Source organism: Malaclemys terrapin, chromosome 1, assembly GCF_027887155.1.
Source record: "Malaclemys terrapin pileata isolate rMalTer1 chromosome 1, rMalTer1.hap1, whole genome shotgun sequence".
Classification (NCBI taxonomy): Eukaryota; Metazoa; Chordata; order Testudines; family Emydidae; genus Malaclemys; species Malaclemys terrapin.
The window spans coordinates 300,394,537-300,417,160 of NC_071505.1; the positions used below are offsets into that span (position 1 = coordinate 300,394,537).

General features: G+C 40.3%; 1 protein-coding gene across 2 annotated transcripts in view; it reads left to right on the forward strand.

Annotated features, from left to right (window-relative positions):
* TRPC4 (transient receptor potential cation channel subfamily C member 4) overlaps positions 1–22,624 on the forward strand; it is a 207,582-nt gene that overhangs the window by 172,254 nt on the left and 12,704 nt on the right. For both annotated transcript variants that reach the window (XM_054015240.1, XM_054015241.1), the window contains exons 5-8: positions 362–501; positions 13,666–13,979; positions 16,261–16,456; positions 18,634–18,828. In XM_054015240.1, the coding sequence (XP_053871215.1) occupies positions 362–501; positions 13,666–13,979; positions 16,261–16,456; positions 18,634–18,828 (845 nt within the window). The remainder of the gene's footprint in view (positions 1–361; positions 502–13,665; positions 13,980–16,260; positions 16,457–18,633; positions 18,829–22,624) is intronic.

The window sequence follows — 22,624 nt, forward strand, 5'->3', positions numbered from 1 at the left end:
ATTGTGAATAACAAAGTTGAAATCTCTATACCCTATGATAGCATAAATTTCTACTGAAATAAGGTAATGGTCAGTTTCTTCAGTTATGCAATTTCCATTGGAACACACAGCTAAGGACAAAATATGGCAATAGTTGCTATGTTAGACTACTTTTTATACACTCCTTAAAATGTAATGAAAAAGTAATAGAAGGAAAGCAAAAGAAAATGAAGCTGTATGCTTAGATGAATGACATGTCAGTTCTCTCTTGCTTAGTGAATGCATTTTGGAAACATGAATCAGAAAATGAAGTCTAAAATGACTGATCTGTATAAAATTCTTCTGAAAACCATGCTTAGAATGAATTCTTTTATATTTACAGGTTTCATATGGGGTGAAATTAAACAGATGTGGGATGGTGGACTACAGGATTACATTCATGACTGGTGGAACCTAATGGATTTCGTAATGAACTCCTTATACTTGGCAACAATTGCTTTGAAAATTGTTGCATTTTCAAAGGTAATCATTCTATTTGATGATTGTTAGCTAATATTTATAAACAAATATATTAAGTAACTAAGGTTATACTTTTTGACTTGCTTCTATATTTGAAAGTTTCTTGGATTGATAAACTACTAGAATGACTCAGTGAATCACTTTACTAACCTGTTAGTTTTGCCATCTGTAAAATGGTTTTAATATTCTTTATCTATGCTATGGGATGTTGGATGGCTTAATTCATCAGGATAAGTAAAGCATTTTGAGATGTTTGGATGTAAGGTACTATAAAAATGCCAAGCATTATTATTATTAGGTGTGGATATTTGTACAAAAATGTATTTTATGTTAGATAGTCTTTGCATATTTTTTTCTACTGAAGCTTTTTATTACTAAGGTTGTCTAATAAATAATATGCAACCTCATATCAGAATTGCATGAAACATTCAAATAAAAGCTTAAAAAACATTAAAAAGCAAAATTTATCATTTTTGAATGCTTTTAGTCCAATTTAATCAATAAACTGAAATTTAATGTAAATTTTGGCTAAATAATAGAAGCATTGTTGGGTAAAATTTGTCCATTTTGCTCCCCATTGAATAAGACATATGACATTATTAACATTTGAACTTTCTTCCAGAGAAACATCCATTTGTTTCAAAAACATGAATAGTTGAATACTGCCTGTTTTCCATATGAATTCACAATATCATGGACATTCCTTGTAAAAATTAAATATTCTGGTTTCAAAATGGTCTCGAATGAAAGAAAGATATATTCAAATTAAATTTCAAGAAAAAGGTGTCAGCACTTTCACACAGCTCTAATCACCTCTGAGTCAAGATAACTTTCTAATTTATATTATTCATTATCATCATTATATTTCAAGGATTTCAAGTTTATTTCCACCAACTATCCAATAACTACATGGCCAGAGTCTCTCCTGTGCCAGGATCCAGTGGGCTAAGAAGAAAGTGAGCATCCGTAAAGGAGCTGATTATAGCTCCCTGTTCTCAAGTCACAGCTGTTCTGGCTGCAGTCGTGGCATAAGTTTAGAGCAGACCTAGGAGCTTCTCTAATTTATGTCAGTTGGCGATGGTTCATCAGTGTCTATATGCCCAGTTGATAATTGGCAGAGTAGAACAGAGCCCCTACACACCTGACCTGCCATCTCCCTCTTCTATCACATTAGGTGTTTCTAAACTTTTTGCCTGCATGACCCCATTTTCAGACTTACTGTTTCCTGTGACCCCAGATCACAACAAAGCAACATAGTGACCAAGGAATCCAAGAAGATTACACATTAAATATATGTAATGCTCGCTAATATGACACATGGGCTTGCACGTTGTGACACAGCTTCTCAAAGTCCGGTGATGTGGTAGAAATTGCATATGTAATCTCCAATTTGACATCAATGGTAGATAGATACTGAGAGTTGATGAACACAAGTGCGCTGAATCCAGCTCCACACAATTATGTGCTCATGAATGTCACTATCAGTTTCAAGGTGCATGCTGAGAGTGCAAGATTATCATTTTTCACAGTGAACCAGAATTCCGGGAGAGAAAGTTGGGCATATGTTACTCGCAAGAATTGATCAGGGGACATTTTGATGGGCTGTTCGATTTCAGCTGCTGGCAAATCCATGGTATCGGGCTTGCACTGAAAGTAGCTTCACACCCAATCATACGTTGTCATGTCCAAGTTGAGGGAAAAGGATGCAAACTGTTCCTCCATCTGGCTGAGCTGCTCAGCCATCACCTGTGTGGGAGGCTTAATAATTTCATTGACAGCCAGGAAATTAGAAAGCTGTGGGAAGGATTCCTAATTTGTCTCTAATAGATAATTCTTCCAGAAAACAATTTTCTTCATTAATCCTGTGAGTCAATCACTCAGCTGAAGAATGTGGGTGTTCTTTCCTTGCAGACCTGTATGCACTTCATTCAGTTTCCTAAATATGTCTGTGACTTAGCCAGGAGGGCACATCTTCCTTTGGTCACCTAGAAAATCAACAAATTCACTCTTTTTGCAGTCCATTGTATAAGCACACAGCTCGTCTCTCAGTTCAAAAAATCATCCCAGTACTTTTCCTCAGCGAGCTTCAGTGTGGAATAAAAACATGTCATGATCAGATCCCATGTCTTCACACAGTTTTGCAAACAGATGTGTGCAAAGAGGCTGATTCTTGATGTAGTTCACAATAGATGATACTGCAAAAATTCACCTAGCTCTGGACTCAGAGCTTTCTATGCCTGTTGTTCTTTGTGATTCATGTAGTGAGTCCACAGAGCAGATGGAGCAACTTTCTTTACCAAGGCATGCAGACCTGCTGGTGGCCTGCCATAGACGGAGTTCCCTTTGTGCAAAAGCCTACAATGTGATCACCAAGGACATTTTTGTTTTGCTTGTAGCCATGTAGTACTTCGAACATTCCTTGTGCTGTCTTGTGTCCAGGAAGAGGGAGACAAAAGAGTGTCTTCAAGGATTGCACTCTCCCATGTATTTCACAAAAGCCAGGAAATGTGCATCGGGACCCTCAGTGCTCACCTCAACTTGAAGAACAAAAGCACCTGTGTTTTTCAGACTCTCCACCAGTGTGTTTTCCTGATCTGCTGCTATCACCTCAATCCTTCAATTCACTGTGTTGTTGGAGAGTAGTATGTCTTTGAATTTGTTTGCCTCCGTTTCCCCACACATTATCTTCACCATTGATTTCATCTGGCAAAATCAAAATCTCTCCAATTATGTAAGGTTTCTTGGCCTGCACAAGGCAGTAACTCTTGTCAGATGATGCCTTTTGTGTGTGGTCAGAGATGGACAGGGCTCTCTTGAATTGCACTTGTTGACATGAAAGTTCTTCTTTCCAGCTCTGGAAAAATGACCTTGGTTTTCCTACATGTTCCCTGTGAAGGGCTTACAAAGGTCATTTAAGTTTATTAGGCTTCAAGCTTTTGCTAGCTAACACTATGTGACATAGCAGGCATTTTGTCCTTTCTTCATTCTTGACAAAAACATTGGTGAAGCCATACACAAAGCCTCACCATATTTGCCCGCACATTTCTTGCATGCTTGGTTTTTGCACATAACTGCATTACTAGACTCACTGCTGGAGGATGAAGCAGATACCCTGTGCAAACATGAGTCCATTGTGCCTCATCTCACAAGTTAGAAAGAGGAATTCATAGTTAAGCAGATGAGGCCAGGACATAGGAAGGCCCTGTGTGCTGATACTACTGCAGCACAGAGACAGTGACTTACACTGATCCTTTATGCTTGAGTGCCATAAGGGTACTCAGGGTGGCATAAAAAAATATGGGCCCTGTCTTAAGGAGTTCATAAGCCACTTCAGATTCCCTCTCAGAAAAAGCTAGCACAGGTTCCTACTCACTCAAGCAGAGAGGATGCTCTGTTGAGAAGGCTGCTGCCCACAGAGAAGCATCTTCTGAATGCTTGCACAGCCAGATGGGGCAAATGGCATCCGCACAGCCACCTCCTCACAGCTCATGTGTTGAGACCTGTTGTACAAACACCACACCAAGAGGCTGCCATTTTACAAAATGCATTCACCACACATGCAAGGTCATGCCATGAGGAGGCTGCCATTTAGATGTACAAAATGGCAACCTCCTAGTGCAGGGTTTGAGGAGCAGGTCCGGACACGTTCAGGGGCAGATGGAATCATCTCGTGGTCCGAATCTGGTCCTTTGGACCTGTGACCCCATCTACTGATGGCACAAAACCATTTGGAATTGCAACCAACAGTTTGGGAACCGCTGCATCTCAACAGGGTGTGTGTAGGGCGGGGTGTAGAATAGTAGCTGCTTGTGCTGATTTCACACCCACTCAGAACTTCTCAGGGGAATTTGCACCTAGGAAGCTGTGGCCAGATTCGAGTCCCTGTGCATCACTCAGGTAGAGCAAAGGTATTTGAAAAGGTGGAGAAAAATCTGCCTCCTTTTATTCAGAAAGCTAATGGAATGTGCTTTAATATGCAGACACAGTTTCATATACAGTGACCAGGAAATAGCATTTTTATTGGTCCAAAATGCAAAATAACAACCTCATTGGTAATGCAAACCTTTCTAAAACATTGTAGACATCCAATTTTTCCTTTTAGAACAATATTAATTTGAAACCATAATAATCCTTTCATCTCCCAGTCAGCTTCTGCCTTCTGTAATCAGATTCCAAGGTGACAGTGTCTGAAGTAATATGCATCCATTACCCTCCAAATTAATGTCATGATGCTAATCAGACTCCAAATGTAAACACAGTAGTGCATAAAATATTACCTTTAATTCTGCAATTATTTGTTTTGTTATGCCTGTGATTTTTAAATCCAACTAGCTTTTTTGTCCTTGTTTTTTTTTTTTTCCACCTTTCCTTTGGTAAAATGATTACATCAGAGTATATAAATAATGCATCTGATATAAGCAACTGAAATAATGAGAGGTTAATTGATTAATCAATCACATTCGTTTCAAATTCTTAAACTATGATTGTTTTCCAGTTGTACAATAAATGAGGACCTAGGATTACAAACACTACCAAAGTGTTATAATATATGACCTTTACTTTCAATTGCTAAACGTTGCATGACTATTTTTTCTGAAATATAGTTTTGCCTGTATTTACTGAAATAATTATATAGGCCCAATTCTCAAATGTGTTCTACCTGTTGTGTATCACTCTAGTGACACAACGTAGCCAGACACCCATCTTAACCAGCTTCCTTGTATAAGAGGCATAGCAGCTCAGTGCTACTCCCTGATGTGGGAGATGTTCCCAGAAAAAAAAAGAGTTAATTGCTGGAAGAAAAAATCCTGGCTGATAACAAACCTTTGAGGCTGCAAGCAGCTGAATGTTATTTAGAGCAGCCTATATGCTGCTCTAAATTACATCAGGGACTGGAGGAGCCCCCCTACCTTTGAAGATCTGGGCCTTGTCTCTTATACCTGTTTATTTACCAACATACAAGTTAAATGTCACATGGTTATAAATGTATTGTAGTCTCATACATTTTAAGTTCATAAAGGCATGATTCATTTTAAGGGATGTAGCTGCTTCAATTGAGGATTATAAATACAAATAGAACTATTTATGCTGTAAAACAAAGGATTCTGTTTATATTTTGAAACTACAGTATGTTTTGCACTGCTAAGTCAAGTACTCCTTCTCTCCCTTTGATGCATTACACCCAAGGATGCTCTTAATGTTTTATTAAACTGAAGCGTGGCTTCCAATACTGTGTGTTTTCAGCTATATAAGAGATTGCACACAGCTGATGTCACTAAATAAGTGGCTCTCGTCCATTAGCATGAAATGCTATGTAATTCTATCACTTTGGGGGCAGAGGACATATTTAGAGTGCATTTCTATCCTGAAAAGTGAATCTGTATATAAACTATGTTGTTGGGCTCCATATTTATTGTCTCAATCATTTCCATATTGAATCTACTCTGCTAATTAGTATAAGGATGGGTTTTTCCCCCTAAATATCAGTGCTTCAAACACTGGGATGCTTAGCCTATCTCTCTGGCATTGTAAAATGGTTTTCACTGATATTTGGCCAATTCCAAAGATTAGACATTCACTTGCACTGGAGTGTTAACTGCACAGTAAGAAAAAGGTATATTTTTTTGTGCTTCAGTTCTGTTGTTGTTTAACATCTTTTGGCTGATTATTCTCAGTTTTTCTCTACTGGTTCTCTGAAATGTACAGTACAGATTGTGACATATGTGTCCTAATAACAATAATTTGAATTTCATCCAAGAATTAACCTTTCATCCAAGAATTTCAAAGCATTTTACTGAGGTAGGAAAAATATTTATCCCTTTATTATAGATGAGGAAACTGAGATACCAAGAGTCATACGTGATTTGATTAAGGTCAGACAGATGGTCAATAGCAGAGCTGCAGCTAAAATGAGGTCTCCTTATTCACATTTATATAATGACTCGACCACAGTGTCTCTCCTTAGGATCATATGATCATTCTGCAATTTATGGTTTCTGCTCTAGAGGGTAAAAAGTAAATATCTGGCCACCTTCCCAATGCTTACAACTATCTTGAATGTTAATCTTGTGTATGGTTTTCTGTGAATAATCATCAGGAACTGTTATTTCATATTCCTTTGGCATCATTAATATACATGATAAATTTGCTTTGAAGTTCTAGTCTTTATATAGTTCTAATCTGTCCATATTTACTTTCTTCAGTTTTCCACAGGTGTGGACTATGTATTTCCCCTATGTATTAAATAGTTATTAAGTACATGACTGCCTTTGCAACATGCCGAAGGGTTGTGTTTGGGCTAGAAGTAGAGTGCAGAAATTGTATCAATTGTTACAATATGAGCAACCCAAGAAATCAAAACTCATGCTCCATCAGAGTTTGGTCAGTGTAAGATGATGATCTGTTAGGAACCCTCCACAGAAGGCTTCATCCAAAGCCCATTGAAGTCAGTCCCATGCACTGTGGAATTGCAGAATCAAAGCTCTGCATTACTGAGGTGGCAGGATATATTTGTGTTTTTACCTTCTTTGAATTACTTAAAATAAGCCATTGCTGGAATCAAGATAAAATACTTTATGTTTCTATGATCTTCTCATTTATAGGAAATCTCACGTTCCTGTACTCACTTCATATTACTCAATGTCTCATGACTCTATATTGACATACTATCAAACAGCCATCTCATATCCTAATTCTTTTTATAACCCTATAGTGTGCAAATGAACTAAAGCAAGTTAATATACTAAATATCCACATACTGTTTTTGGGGAAACTATTGAATGAGCAATTTACAGGAAGCCAGTGGAGGTGGGAAGTTTTGACTGGGTTTGTTTAGTTTCTTTTAGTAAGGATATTTTTTGGCCTTGTTATTAAGCAAGTGCCTTTTCAGTCCCATCATGGTCTGTCTTTATCTAAGATGTAGTTTATATTATATATAATATATAGTATAGTATATTCAGTTTCAATATAAAATTACTGTAGACACATAATTATAAATTTACAGTGCACACAAAGAAATATGTTAACTCCTAGATTTGCTGAGGGTCCTACACAGCTCTGACATTTGATATGCAGTGAAATACCTAATTGCACTCCATGAACATTTGCAGATTTCAATCATAATGATTAGGAAGGAGAATGAGACAGCAATACAAATTGGAATCTGCAGTTTGAATAACAGATTATAATCAGAATATTTCTGAGGTGCCTTGTAACTCCTGAGAAATAAAGGAGGAATGTCCAAAGAGATCATTTATGGAGAAAACAGCCACTTGTGGTTCATAACAAACAAACAAAAATGAAATAAATATTAGCATCTTTAGAGCGGCCCATTTGCTGATATTTCTTTCACTAGGGTTTTTTTTTTTAATAGGCTGTCTTCTCCATAAATGATCTGTTTTCCCTTTTCTCTTTCACTTCTCAGGAGTTCCTGAGCTCCTGAGTAAATGTGCTTATTAAAACCTGTCTCTCAAACAATAGGTATCAATTTGTGCTAGTATCTTTTTCATTCCATGGCCTAGCCATGCAGTTATTCTCTTCTGCTCTTACTAATATTCCTTCTGCCTTTGACATGGTCAGTCAATCTCATTCCTCTTCCTTTTTTTTTCTCTTGATATCTGTGATTCTGTGCTCTCCTGGTTCATCTCTTTCCTTGACAAATAGTCAGTCAGCATTTTAATCCATAGCTCTTCATCTTTCTTTCTTCCCAATGTATCCCTTCTGCCAGGCAAAGTCAGCAGCAACCAGGGCCAGGTTCAATACCTAGGGGTTCCTTTCCATCAATACAACACAGAACTGGCTCAAGCCCCCACCCAGTAACCTGGGGAAATTACACACCACTCCTGGGCACTTCTGAGAGGCAATACTTCCCCACTCACAAGCACAGAGTCTGAGTGTAGAAAAGAAACTTTTAATAAAAGGAGGGAAGTAACTCGGCATTAATTTGGGGAAATACCGCAAACAGGGTAATAAACATAAACCATGAGCAAAAGACCCACCCCGAAGTGAGCAGTGTCCTTTTCCCTCAGGTTCCTAAGTCCAGCAACCCAAAAGTCCCTTTAGCATGTCCATCCCTTCTCTGCACCCAATTCACAGTTGCTGTCTTTGGTCAGTGAAGACCCAGCATTCAGAGGTGCATCTGCAGAGTTCACTTCCCAACCTGGAGGAACCTTACTCGCTCCGCTGCTCGGGCACTCGTCCACTGACCCTCTCTGCCAGCTGCCCTACTGGCTGTTCGCTGTGCCTCTCCACCAGCCACCCTGTTGGCCACTTGCAACAACTCTCCACCTCACCAGCCACTCATTTGCCAGTCGAATGTTAGTCACCTTCTGCTGCCTCCTGCCTCTCTTCTGTGACCTCTGCACATCGGTCTCTTAGTGATTTTTAGCTCTTAGCAGTCTGGGCAGAAACACAGTCCCACCACAACTGATTTCAGCTCTGATTGAGCATTTAAAATAACAAAAGAGGCTCCCAAGGAAGCCTATTTAATGCTTTCTTTGAACAGTCAGGAGAAAGAGGTCAAACCACTCTGTAGACTCCTAGGGAGAGTCCACAACTTCCTGGCTTGGACACCTGTCCCCACCGCTTGTACTTTCACAGGGCTCTGGTATTTGAGCCCCTGGCTTAACAAAGTCCTTTCAGCTGAAGGTGAGCCCCCTCATTTGGGACAGGTTAAGCACAATCCTGCTTCCCTATATTCCTACAATAATTACAGCATTTTGGTAACACCATTTTACTCCCCCTGCATTCAATACTAAAGTGATTTATAACACAACACCAGCCAAAGTTGATTACTTTGAGCGAAGTTTCGCTCTATTTGCTGGATATCTAAGCAGAGCAGGAGCAAACTGTATTTACATAAACACACCCAAAGTCTCTCCACCTCCCAGCTAGCTGTCAAGGAAGAATTCATTCTCTGCTTACACCTTACTTGTTGACATTAGCCTAGTTTCTGTTCTCAATCCCTTCTATACATCTTCCTCTTGACATCATCTGCTCCCACATTTCAACTACTGCATTTATGTGGATCATTCCAAACCTACATCTCCACTCTTCACCTCCTTCATTATGTTTTAATCTTGTAACTCCAAGTGTCCTTCTGATATCTCCAGCCTCTCAAACAATATCTCTCCAAAACAGAATGTACCATTCTTTCTCTCCCATCCCATTACCTTCCTTCTCTATCACTTCACATTTCTGGCCATATAACAGATTCACAATCTCCTTGTCATTTTCAATTATCTTCTTCCTATTTCTCCTTTTAAAAATCAACAAAATCCATCCTTTCATATAATCTCCCTTACTAAAATATTTGTCCATATATTGGTCATATCTTCCTTCAGTTCTCTTCTCTGCTCACCCTTGTCCTCAACTCTCCACCATCCAATCTATCCAAACCTTTGTAGTTAATCTTCCTCTCCTACTTCCCTGGCCCCATTATAGCTCTTGTGTATCCTTTCAATGACTTCTGGTCTGTTAGCATATTCAAGTTCTTAGTCATCCCCTTCAAGTCAGTACAACCTCCTCTCCCTAATGACATCTTTGTTCACTACTTTTCTACTCTCTAACCTCCTTCCAATCCACTCTTCTCACTGCTATCTCAATCTTCTTAGCTACATGCCTTCATTTATGATATCCCCTGCACTTGGCAGGTGTCCTGTTCTCCTCTCCCTCTTTCTCCACCTACAAATGCTCAATCAGAGCATGTCAGCTCTTCAGTACATGGGCATTTTCTCATTATATCTTTATAAAAGTGCCATGTACATTTACAGTGATGTCTAAATTATAGTATATAATAATAATATTCAAAAAAGTCACTGTGAAAAGGATATTGAGGAGTTGCACCTTTATTCTGTCAGTAACTTCCATATTCAATGTTCTCAGTTGGCAAGTCAATTTTTTTTTCTGACTGCTAGCATTGCAAACTCAGCCATCACTCTGCAACACAAGTTGTGCTCTTTCTGCCACTTACCTCATCCCGAGTAATAAGGATTCTACAATCAGAACTGAACTGATGATTTGGTTAATGATGCATGAGGCAGAATAACATGTGTCCTGTTCTTGCATAGCTGTATTGGCTCTACCATGCCAGCGGTAATAAAAGCTTGATTTTATGAGGAAGGTCACTAGAGTAAGGAAATGGTTTTGTGGCTAGGGCTGAGTCCCTTCACAGCTCAGTCATAGACTTTCTGTGTGACTCTGGCTAAGTCACTTTTTCTCTCCTGTGTATCAGTAAAATGCGGATAATAGTACTTCCCTACCGCCAAGAGGTGAATTAATTAATGATTGGTGCTCAGGTGCTGCTGTATTGAGGGCCATATAAGCACCAAGGAACGTAGAGGGAACAAATGTAGCTTGTGTCTGTTTGACTTAGACTTTAGTAGTAGTAGTAATAATACTAATACTACCTATTTCTTATTTTGCACTTTTCATCAGTTAATCTCAAAACACTCTATGACCTTTAAAGTATTTATCCTTACAACATCCCTGTGAGATAGGGAAGTGTTATTATCCCTGTAAGCACTTCAACAGGGATTATGGGCTAGCTTCACATTGCCACACCTTTTAGGCACCTAGAAAATCACTCAAAAAGAAGAACAGGAGTACTTGTGGCACCTTAGAGACTAACAAAAACACGGCTGTTACTAGAAAATCACTGGAATTCACAAAGCCTACATCTGACAACTAGTCTGTTTATACAATGAATAGGGAGAGAGCGGTGTCTCAGAGTGCGATTCACAAAAGCCAGCACACTAGGCATCTCCTCTCTTAATCTAGTCAATGGGATATGTGGAAGAGAGGGATGTGTCCTAAGCCGCCCCCTCACTCCCCCCGGAAGTTTGGCACCTAAGTCAGGCTGGAGGGAGGCATCTCCCTCTGCTTTGGATTCTCCATGGCAAACCCTTTCTTGGTGGTGGGCACCTATGTGGTTTTTGCAAGAAGTCTGAGGGGGGGAATCACTTTTAGCCCAGTGATTAGGGTATACACCTTGGCTGTGGGAGGCTCCTGATTCAAATATCCATTTCCATAGAGAAGGGAGGGAAAAGCTTTTGACCTGGTTCTGCCACCTTTCAGGTGTGTGCCCACACTACTGGGCTGATGTGGCGCTCTCGTCTGTTGAAGCTGTTCCACTGCGGCTACGTCATTAATGTTTTAGGACAAATGTTTTTATTTAAAATCCATTGTCATGAAAAAGTTACATTAACTGTGTTGTGGGGGATTGTTGTCCCCACAGTGCATTCAGAAATTAAGAACAATTCTTTGTTTGAGACAAAAAAACTTTATTTAACTAGCAAATTGAAAGATCTAGCAAGAGTCTCTTCAGTGTGAGCCTATACGCCATTTTCACATGAGGATCAATGTGGAGTGGTCATCACATACAAATTCACTGCATTCTCCACATTGCTTGTGGCTCTTCTGGTCAGCTGACTGTGGCAAATATGTCACTGTAACCAAGGGACAAAATAATAGAGCAACACATTTGGAATACATTTGTACCTTACATACATTTTTGATACAGACAAATGTTTTTTTATGCTTAATTTAAAAAAATGTCACTCAATTGTGTACATACACCTAAGTGAAAATGTCCTAAAACAGCATAGTTGGAGGGCCACCAGTTCATGAGTTATCACAACATATATGCTTGTGGGATACAACTTTACCCCACAAATATAGACGATGGTTAAAAAAAGTCATTGGACAATGGATACTGGATCTCCCACTTCCCCCAAGTGAATGCATTCAGCATGAGGTTACAGAATTATTCTCATGCTTCCTTGTTCTTTCTCTCTCTGTGACCCAGTGACTCTTTCATTATTTATCCGCATGGAACAGCTTTAACAGGAGAGACTGAGGGAGTCTCACCTCAGGCTCTCCCCTAGTCAGTGGTTAGGGCATATAGCTGAGAGATAGCAGACTCCAGTTCATCTCACTTCTCCCTCTCAGTTGGAGTTGCAACTTGAGCTGGTTAGCTCCCACATCCCAGTTGTGTACACTGAGATAAAAGTTCTGAGGGAGGTCCTCTTTCCCCCACTGGCTATTTTGTGTGATCTCACCTCCCAGATCAGACTGCCATAGGCAAGCTCTGAGCATGCTTACCAGATCAGGCCCCACAGTTCCAATGCCTTTCTTCCCCTGGTTCATGCATTGCTTTGGGGCTAAGAAGTCCAGACACCTAGTGTGAGGTAGAAGTTTGCATGCACAGAGACAGAAACATAAGTACTTAGGGAGACTTACTGAAAAAATGTAGATACCAAGTGAATTTAGATGCCTACTATGTTTGAGAGCAGCTGAACAGAGGTTTTGTGAATCCCACTGGGTCTTATTCTGGGATGTAGGTTCCTAAAGTGGTAGTTAGGTGCATAAGTCCTTTTGTGAATTTAGCCCTGTGTCTTTTGATATGTTCTGTACAGCACAGAGCATATTAAAGATACTCAATAGATAATCAATAAAAATTACAGAAGAGTATTTAGAAAGGTTTTATTTTAAAATGCATTTCAACTTCATGGAACCTATTGGTAGGCCTGGACTGGTAAAGGTTCATGATTACATGGATCAGACTGACTGAAAATGAGGTAAGTAAACAATTAGGCATGTCTCAAAGGGAGAACAAATAGATATTGTCATTGTTTTAATATTAGAGATTAAATGATATTCTTATTCTTTATCTACTGTATAGCAACTTTTCAATGATTATCCAAGCCTTGATCTATCAAATGCTTATATATGGAGTCCTTATTCATTTGAGTAATTTCATTGACTTTGCAGGATCCAGCACCTACTTTCAATATTTCAGGAGAGCCAGACCTTCATAAATTTGCTAAATACAATTACAGTGTGTACTGCTTTTCTACTGTCTGTCACAGACAGTTACAAAAAGAGCAGACTTGTAATCCTTTCACTGAAACAAAATCATAAAAAAATAAAAAAAGACGAGTATAAATTATCCTTCAGATAAAGGTCTGGATAAGGACAAACACACAAGCCATATATGTTCTAATATTAAGATTATGAACTCCTTTGAAAAGACAAACCAAACATAGTCCATACCAAAAAGGGCTATTTTTTGTGTTATTCATGCCTGAACAGAATGGCTCAGCAAAGAAACTGAACAACTTGGATTTCTGTATGAAAACAAAAGTATAACTCTCTCTTTTTTTTTTCCAGTATAGCGGCTTACTCGCGCGTCAAAAATGGGATATGTGGCACCCCACATTGGTGGCTGAGGCATTGTTTGCTATTGCGAACATCTTTAGTTCCCTGCGCTTGATCTCATTATTTACTGCAAATTCTCACCTTGGACCTCTGCAAATATCTCTAGGAAGAATGTTACTGGACATTTTAAAGTTTCTATTCATATACTGTCTCGTGCTGCTAGCTTTTGCAAATGGATTGAACCAGTTGTACTTCTATTATGAAACAAATGAACCCGACAGCTGCAAAGGAATACGGTGTGAAAAGCAAAATAATGCATTTTCAACGTAAGTGGCATCTCTACTTTTCATTTGATACGTGCAATATTTTACTGAGTCAGACTGTAAGCTCTACTTAGACTGGCTCAGACTGTAAGCTCTTTGGGGCAGAGACATCTTTTTTGTTCAGCATTTGTACAGCATCTAGCACAGTGGCGTCCTGGTCCATGACTGTCTCTAAGTCATACAATACAAATTATTATTATTATTAATAATAATTAATAATAAATACAGCAATCTATGATAACGTATGGTCTATGCTAGAAAGACGTCCACAGAAGTAACTTAAAAGGGTATGAGCTAAAATGAGAAAAATGAGATGATAGTGTGATTTTGGCAATAAAATACTGATCTGGCTCCAAACAAATAAATTTAACCTGCTAAGAGTTTGCTTCTACAGGCAAATGTTTCTGTGGTTTTCTTCTATGTCTGTTTGTTAAGATTAAAGTGTCATCTTCTGAACAACTTCAGTTTTCAAAAACTTCAAGATTGTACATCCAATTTATCCACACACAAACAAGGTTCCACTGAAGCAGGACAAGGAAAAAAATTCAGTCCAAGCTGCGAGGGAGCCTGAATGCAAGGCCACCTTCAATTGAATTTCTTATAAATGTTCAATCTCTACATTCTTACTTTTGTCTTAAAGGCTAAATAATAATGAGTTTCAGTTTATTTATTTTCCTTCACTTTGAAAGTCAGTGATTTTATTTCTTTAGCTATATCAAGTGACAAGGTTAGTGCCCAATCTGTATTAAATGAATTTTAATTCTCTACTTGAACTTTCACCTTCCACACTGAATCAGACTTCTGATACAAACAGCTGTTACAGCTGAGTTCTGTAAGTCATATTTAGCTACTCACCTGCATTTAAATTGTACCAAGAGCCACTTCCCCACCAGGGTGATGTTGAGGGAGGCAATGATAATTTGGCTGTCTTCACTGGGGATCTGAAGAAGGGTGCTGGCAATGGTTATGGCCATAAAAGAGGCTGTCTAGGCAGGTTGTGGTGGCTCCTGCTTCTTCAGTGCATGAGAAATTGCCAGCAAAGGAGTTTAGTGGTGCATTGTGTCTATGCCTGTCCAAGAACTGCAGAAAGACATGCGGCACAGCCACTTCTTGGAGGCACCCTGGGCCCAATTCTCCACTTACTTGCACCAGATTTACACATCTGTAACTCCAGAGCCCAGTTTAGTTACTCCTGACTTGCACTGGTATAAAAGAGCGGAGAATCAGGCCCTAGGACTTGCATAGACATAGTGTAAAGCCTTGCTCCACACTGCCCAGGAGCAAAGGGCTGATCAGGGCTCAAAATAATAATTTGTAGTTTATTAGCACAGCTTTGTGTTACAAAGAAGTGATATTCTTTCAAACTGTTTAGCTCCTAAGGATCTGTTTCAAAGATGGCACCTTGTTATTTGACATCCTAGCTGCTGTCCTAGCCATATCTCTAAAGGGATATTATATAATTTAACTGTAGAAGCACAATGGCTGGAGGGGTGGGATAGCTCAGTGGTTTGAGCATTGGCCTACTAAATCCAGCATTATGAGTTCAATTCTTGAGGGGGACCACTTAGCGGTCTGGGGCAAAATCAGTACTTGGTCCTGATAGTTAAGGCAGGGGGCTGGACTCAATGACCTTTCCAGTTCTAGGAGATAGGATATATTTATTTATAATGTCATTTTGTGATTGTCTGCTTTATCTTTGAATTTCTGAGCTCTTTACTAAATAAAATGTATGCCTGGGAATTCCCCTATAATTCTACAGCTCCCTTTATCTAGAAGACTCTCAAAGCACACTACCAATTGAATATACAAACTGTTTACTGATACAAACAAATCATTTTAACCCACTGCTGCTGCTTCTATCATATGGCACACCCACTGCTGAAATTCAGACACCAAATTAATTTAGAGGTCTAATTCTGGCCCACTGATGTCAAGACCACACTCTCATTGACTTCAGTGGGATCAACTTTAGGCATGTGGGCCAAAAATGTTCAAGTGTAGGTACCTATATTTAAATAACTGGCCTGATTTTCAGAGATGCTGAGCAGTGATTTGAATAGAATCAGCCACTTACTGAAGGGCCTATTTATGTATTTAGATGCCTGGCTTTAAGTACTCAAGTTTGGAGAGTTTACCAAAATTTCCCTGGAAAATTACATACTTTTGTGTATATTGGGGAAAATTCTGTCCTCTGCTATCACAAAGGGCTTTTTGACTGTGCATGTAGGGAAAGATTTGGATATATATGTATATTTGCGGCTATTATTATCTATTTATTTTTCAGACTATTTGAAACACTACAGTCATTATTCTGGTCTATATTTGGTCTCATCAATCTGTACGTGACCAATGTACAGGCACGACATGAGTTTACTGAGTTTGTTGGGGCCACCATGTTTGGAACCTATAATGTCATCTCGCTGGTTGTTCTACTCAACATGTTAATAGCCATGATGAATAACTCTTACCAGCTCATTGCTGTAAGTTATTTCTCCTTATTAAATCACTTGCAATGAGTATTTTCTCACAGTTTCCACATCCGCTTTTTCCAGCATTAAATCCAATTTAAATATAGAATACGGGGACACATTCTCTGATGTCTTCTAGTTCCTTTGCACTGCCCTTCAAGCACAAACAGACAAGAAAACTGCTGGATTTGGCCAGATGAGAATTCTCCCCGAACTCTGAATGGTGCAAAGCTGCTCCTCACACAACAGTTGTGTTGTGGGAGGGGCAGGGTATATCAAGGTTTCTGTCAGATGGCATAGGTTAGAGCAGGCAGTTCTAGCCCAGATCTGCTCTGAGAATCAGGAATCTGCAACAGGCTGATTGCATATTTTCTATTTTACACTCAAGATTGATTAAGCTTTAAAAAGCTATTTTCCAAACTTCAAGCCAAATCAATGGTTAGTACCATAAATATCCAGTGATTCTTACAGAGCATAAAGATAAAATTAATGGGAACTGGTTGTCCAGATTCCTTAGGCAACTTTGAAAATGTCAGCCTACAAACATAAACATAGATGTAGGAATGATCCTTCATTCCTTGCTCAAGAAAAGCACCCATTCACATTAAAGAGAGATTTCCTTAAGTAGAGATAGCAGGATCTGGTGCGTCTTTAGACCATCACATCTAGAAAGTTTAAAATATTTACTTCCCCACCTTCAGTTCTCTAAGACTTTATGCAAGTGCTAATCCCTTGCAGGAGAGAGTGCAGTAACTGAAACTGGTGTAGTTTCACAAAGTGGTGGCTTTACAAATTGCAAAGACTCTCCTACTAACAGTGAATGCAAAGATGTGGTATTTGATTTGATGACATGCAAGCAAGCGGCAGTAGAGGGATCGGATATTTCCTTAATTGTTCCTGTTTTCTCATTTCATGAAAACTGTATCTTTATTCTAATCAAAACTTTGGGGTTATTTTTTTATATATATATCTTAACACTCATTAAATAGATAGATCTTTGACAGGTGCAGTCATGACTAGAACTGTGTGGAGAATATAAATGCCACTTTGTGAAGGATTTCAGGATTTGTTTTTGATCTGATTAGGAATGCAATCAGAAATTCTTGAAATTCTCTGTGAAAGAAAATTTTGAAAGAATCATTTTGTTTCAATTTTGACGTTTTTAAAGTTGCCTATTATAATCTATGATCTAAACAGAAACTTGAACCTGGACTTCCCCTATGCTAGGTGAGTTCCCCTGATCACTAGGATAATGGGTATTTGAAGGAAAGCAATTTCTTTTCTTTTCTCACCCTGAAAAATTTGGATAAGGATCTGTTTTATCCTGATGTGGAATGGGGAAAAATGTAATCTCAAAAATTTTCCTGGGATAAGAAAATTGTTTTCTGTCCACATCTACCTATATGGTAACAAACCCACAGCTCTGTACAGCACTGTCCTGAAAACAGGAGAGCAACTAGTGTTGCCAATTCTCACTATTTGATTGCAACTCTCACTTTATTTGATGTTTATTTAAATACCCAGCTCCTGGAGGCATATGATAAGGTGAGAATCTCAACTTTCATTTAAAAAATATATAATTTCCACCCCCTATGGTTGCAGGGAAAAGCTCAAAACACCATCTGAGAGTACCCAAAAGACTTAAAAACCAGAAAACAAATTAAAAGAATCCAATATTTTTAAACTCATGATTTTGGGGAAACCTCACTCATGATGTTTGAATTTTTGAGGTTGCCAATTAACAGCGCCTCCACAAAATGGGACCCACATTTTGACCACATTTCCCAGGTCCCACAGCATTGCTCAGACTAATATGTCAGAAAGAAAGTGAATTGCTCTATGTAGAATGCCTGTTGTTATGATGATATGGTACCATAGCAAAAGACCACTGCTAGACAGTTAGTATTTTTTCTATTTGTAATTTTCCTTTGCTGCCTTAGAGGTATTTAATTATTTTAAATATCTGTAGCAATGCAAGAAAGATTAAATGTGACATAATATCCAGACTCTCTCTTACTGGGTAAAACAAGTCAATCGCTGCATTATAATTTCTATCCCAAAGACAGCTATGTTTTTTATAAGCCATTTAATTAGCACTTCAGGATATGTTTAGCTTATAGGGCCCCTGTAAGTTTTTTTTCACCTTGTTAATTTAGCAGTTTGTCAGTTGTTATGTTTCTTGTATACAGGATCATGCAGACATCGAATGGAAGTTTGCTCGAACAAAGCTTTGGATGAGTTACTTTGAAGAAGGAGGGACTCTGCCCACTCCCTTCAATGTTTTACCAAGCCCCAAGTCTCTCTGGTATCTGATCAAATGGACATGGAGACATCTGTGCAAGAAAAAGATTAGAAGGAAACCCGAAAGTTTTGGAACCATAGGGGTAAGGAATATACCATCCTGGTCTTGCGTCTGATGAAGTGGGCATTCACCCACGAAAGCTTATGCTCCAATACTTCTGTTAGTCTTAAAGGTGCCACAGGACCCTCTGTTGCTTTTTACAGATTCAGACTAACATGGCTACCTCTCTGTTACTTGACCATCCTGGTTATTACTCAGTCTCTTCCCATCCCTTTCTAAATAGATGGTTTTTAGCCTTGCAGAGCTGGAAAGTCATGTAGGCCTGGGCCACACTACACAGTTAGGTTGACATAAGCTGCCTTGTGTTGACCTAATTGCTCATGTGGCTACACTTAAATTTGTCTCCCACTGATGTAAGTGCCCCGTTAGAGGAACACAGTAACACCACCTCACCAAGCAGCATTGAGCCATGGTCGATGTACTGAGGTCAAGGCAGCATGAGTGTAGACATTGCATCACTGTATTGTCCCCAACAGTCCTCCAGCAGCTGTCTCAAAATGCCAAGCACTGATGGCTCTTGTCAACGATCTGAACTCCACTGCTCAGAGATCACAGAGGAAGGAAGCTCCTTCCCCCCCACCACACACACACACACACACACACACACATTTTAAAACCCTGGGAATTTTTGAAATGCCTTTTCCTGATTACCCAGCTATCCATTCTCCACTATTCCATTTCCACTGTTGTGTGTAACTGCCCAGGTGACTATGCTGGCCACACTCTCCAGCCTGGGTCTCCTGGGCCGGTGGGGAGAAAAGGCTGTGCATTCACAGCTACAGACCTGCTGTAGAAACATGGACATCTGTGAGCAGGTTGCTTGTGAATGCAGGAGAAGTGATACGACAGGGATCAGCAGCAGTGCTGCATGCGAGCAAAGGCACTGTGGCAGGCATGTCACAGGGAAGCCAACAGTTGATCTGGTGCTGAGCCACAGATCTGCCTTTTTTACAAATGGCTGCATGCCATAATTGGTGGAAACCCCACCACCACACTGCAGACAACTGTGGATCCCTCTGAGGAACCCAAGTCACAGGCCCCTGCTGTGAACAGCGAGGAGGAAGAGGAGGAAGATGGGGGACATCGATCAGGGGGTTCAGCTATGCTTCGAGCCAGGAGCTGCTTGAGACTCCACCACAGTCCATTCAGTCCCAGCAGTCGAGCCTGATACAGGGGAAGGAACCTCGGGTAAGTGTGTAAATGTATTTCCCATTACAGTGATGTACTGATGGAGCTCCCAACTTAACAGGACACAGCTATCAGCTTTTCATTAATGTACTCACACTAGAAAAAGTAGCAGCACAACAAAGAGAGGTAGAGTTATCTGCTTTTCATTCCCCTCTAGAGTTAGGCTGGGGGAGTTTGGATGGGGGACAGTCTCAGCAATTTGCTTATGTACACAGGGATAGCCCTTGAATGCACCTGAGAAATCTTGATCAAACTTTCATGGAGGCACTCTGCCATCCTCTCTCAAAGCTTTCTAGGGATGGCAGCCTTATTTATTTCTCTGTGGTAGGACACTTTCCCATACCAGTCGGCGATATCTTCAGCAGGCACCTTTGCAATAAACAGGCTAGTGGAATATGGGCTCGAGCTGCTTCGGGACACCAGCAGTAGCTGTGCTTTCTGTCTCTTTATTACCCTCAGGAGTGAGATATCAGCTAAAATCACCACCACCTTGGAAATGGGTGCCGATATTCAATGCCCTATACTCATAGTTTCACATAACTGAGCAATTCCCTCTTCATTTCCCTCACCCCAGCAGGCCATGCGCACCGTGGCTGGTGCTGTGAGTGGTGCTGTGCACAAGCACTCTGAAGCAGACGTGTCAATAAGTACATCTTGTTTAAAACTTTAGGGGAGCAAGGGAAGGGAGTTCTGAATCTTAACTTTCACTTTCCGTTGTGACTACACTGACAGCGGTACCTCTGTGTGTTTTATCTGTAGCTGCTGCCATTGTGGCCTTCAGGCATTCCCCTCCTTACCTGTGGAACACCTGATCTAGATAAGGAGGACAAGGAAAGAGCAGACAGAAGACAGGCCCAGGAGTCCCCGCAGGAAAAGGAGAGGAAGATGCACCAGGACATAATGGGGCTTCTCTGGCAGCAAACACACATGCTTCAGACTCTTGTGGACCTTCAGTTTCAACAATCACATTCTTGCCTTCCTTTGCAGTCTATGGAGAACCCCAGTATAGCACCTTCCTTCACTGCCATCACCCTTGCACGTGGCATAAGTGTCTGCATCCCTACCCCTACCACTCCACACAGGGGACAGTAAGGCCAACCACCACTTCACATACACTGATCTGTCAGAGCAGTGGTGAGCAATCTGCAGCCCACGGTCTGCAGTTTCCCCACCACTGTGTCAGAGCCACAGTTGCCGTTCACATACACTGATCTGTCAGAGCCACAGTTGCCGTATGTGTAGTTAAAATGGACATGAATGTACCTTCCGCTTCTTAAGCTCTGTTCCATAAAATTTAAGTTTTTAACATATTTGCTCTTAACTTGCAAAGAATTTTTTTTGCAGTGTTTTTGTTACTCAAGAAAATGCTATTGTTTGGAAAATCTTTATTAGTTCCCAACATATGCTGCAAAATGTCTAGCGGTACTGAAAACACCCACTTACTTGTTATTATATGGCGTGACACAGCTCACAGGATCAGTGGAAAAAACACAGCGTCATGATCATAAATGTATAGCAAGCACCACAAAATTAATAGGTGCATTGACAGTGTTATATTAATTCATGTACATCAAGCACCATACAATACCTAACAGGCCCCAAAATAGCAGGGCCAGGTAGAGCACAGGACACCACAATGAATTAAGGTGGCTCACTGTTAAAGTGCTTTTTCATAGCCTCCCTGAGCTATATAACTCTGTGTTGAGCTCTTCTGATAGCTCTTGTGTCTGGCTGCTCAAACCCAGCAGACAGCTGCTCTATATCCAACCTCCACCCTGGTGGCCACTTTTCCCCATTTGCTTCAGAGATATTATGCAAGACACAGCAGACAGATATAACCGTTGGGATGCTTTTTCTTGCTGACATCCAATCTTGTAAGTAAACAACACCAACATCCCTTCAATCTACCGAAAACACATTCAGCACTCATTCTGCACCTGCTGAGTCGGTAGCTGAATCTCTCTTTGGTGCTGTTGAGGTGGCCAGTGTACGGCTTCATGGCTCAGGAAAGCAAGAGGTAGGCTGCGTCACCCAGAATCACTACTGACATTTCAACATCGCCAATGGTAATCCACCAGTTGGGAAAGAAAGTCCCTGCTTGTAGCTTTGTGAGCAGTCCTGTGTATTTAAAGATGCAAGCATTGTGCACCTTCCCTGACAAGCCAAGATTGATGTTGGTGAAGTGTTCCCGGTGATCCACCAATGCTCACATAACCATGGAAAAGTAGCCCTTTCTGTTGATGTACTGTGTGCACATTGCCGACAGTCACAGTCCTTCATAGCAAAAGACGATTAATGGCGCTGCACATTTATATGACAGTGGCCCCACCGTGGATTTTTGAATGCCAAAGTGATTTCCCCACAGACTGGTATCAATCCAATGTTGCAGACTTGCACAGTGTGATTTCCACTCGCTTCTCCACTGTCAGTGCAGCTCTCATTCTGGTGTCCTTGTGCTGGACGGCTGGGGCAAGCTTGGCACACTGATCCAGGAACGCAGCCTTACACATCCAAAAGTTCTGAAGCCACTGCTCATCATCCCAAACCTGCATGACGATGCAATCCCACAAGTCAATGCCCATTTCTCAGGCCCAGAAGAAGCTCTCCACCGTCTGCAGCTGCTTAGTGCA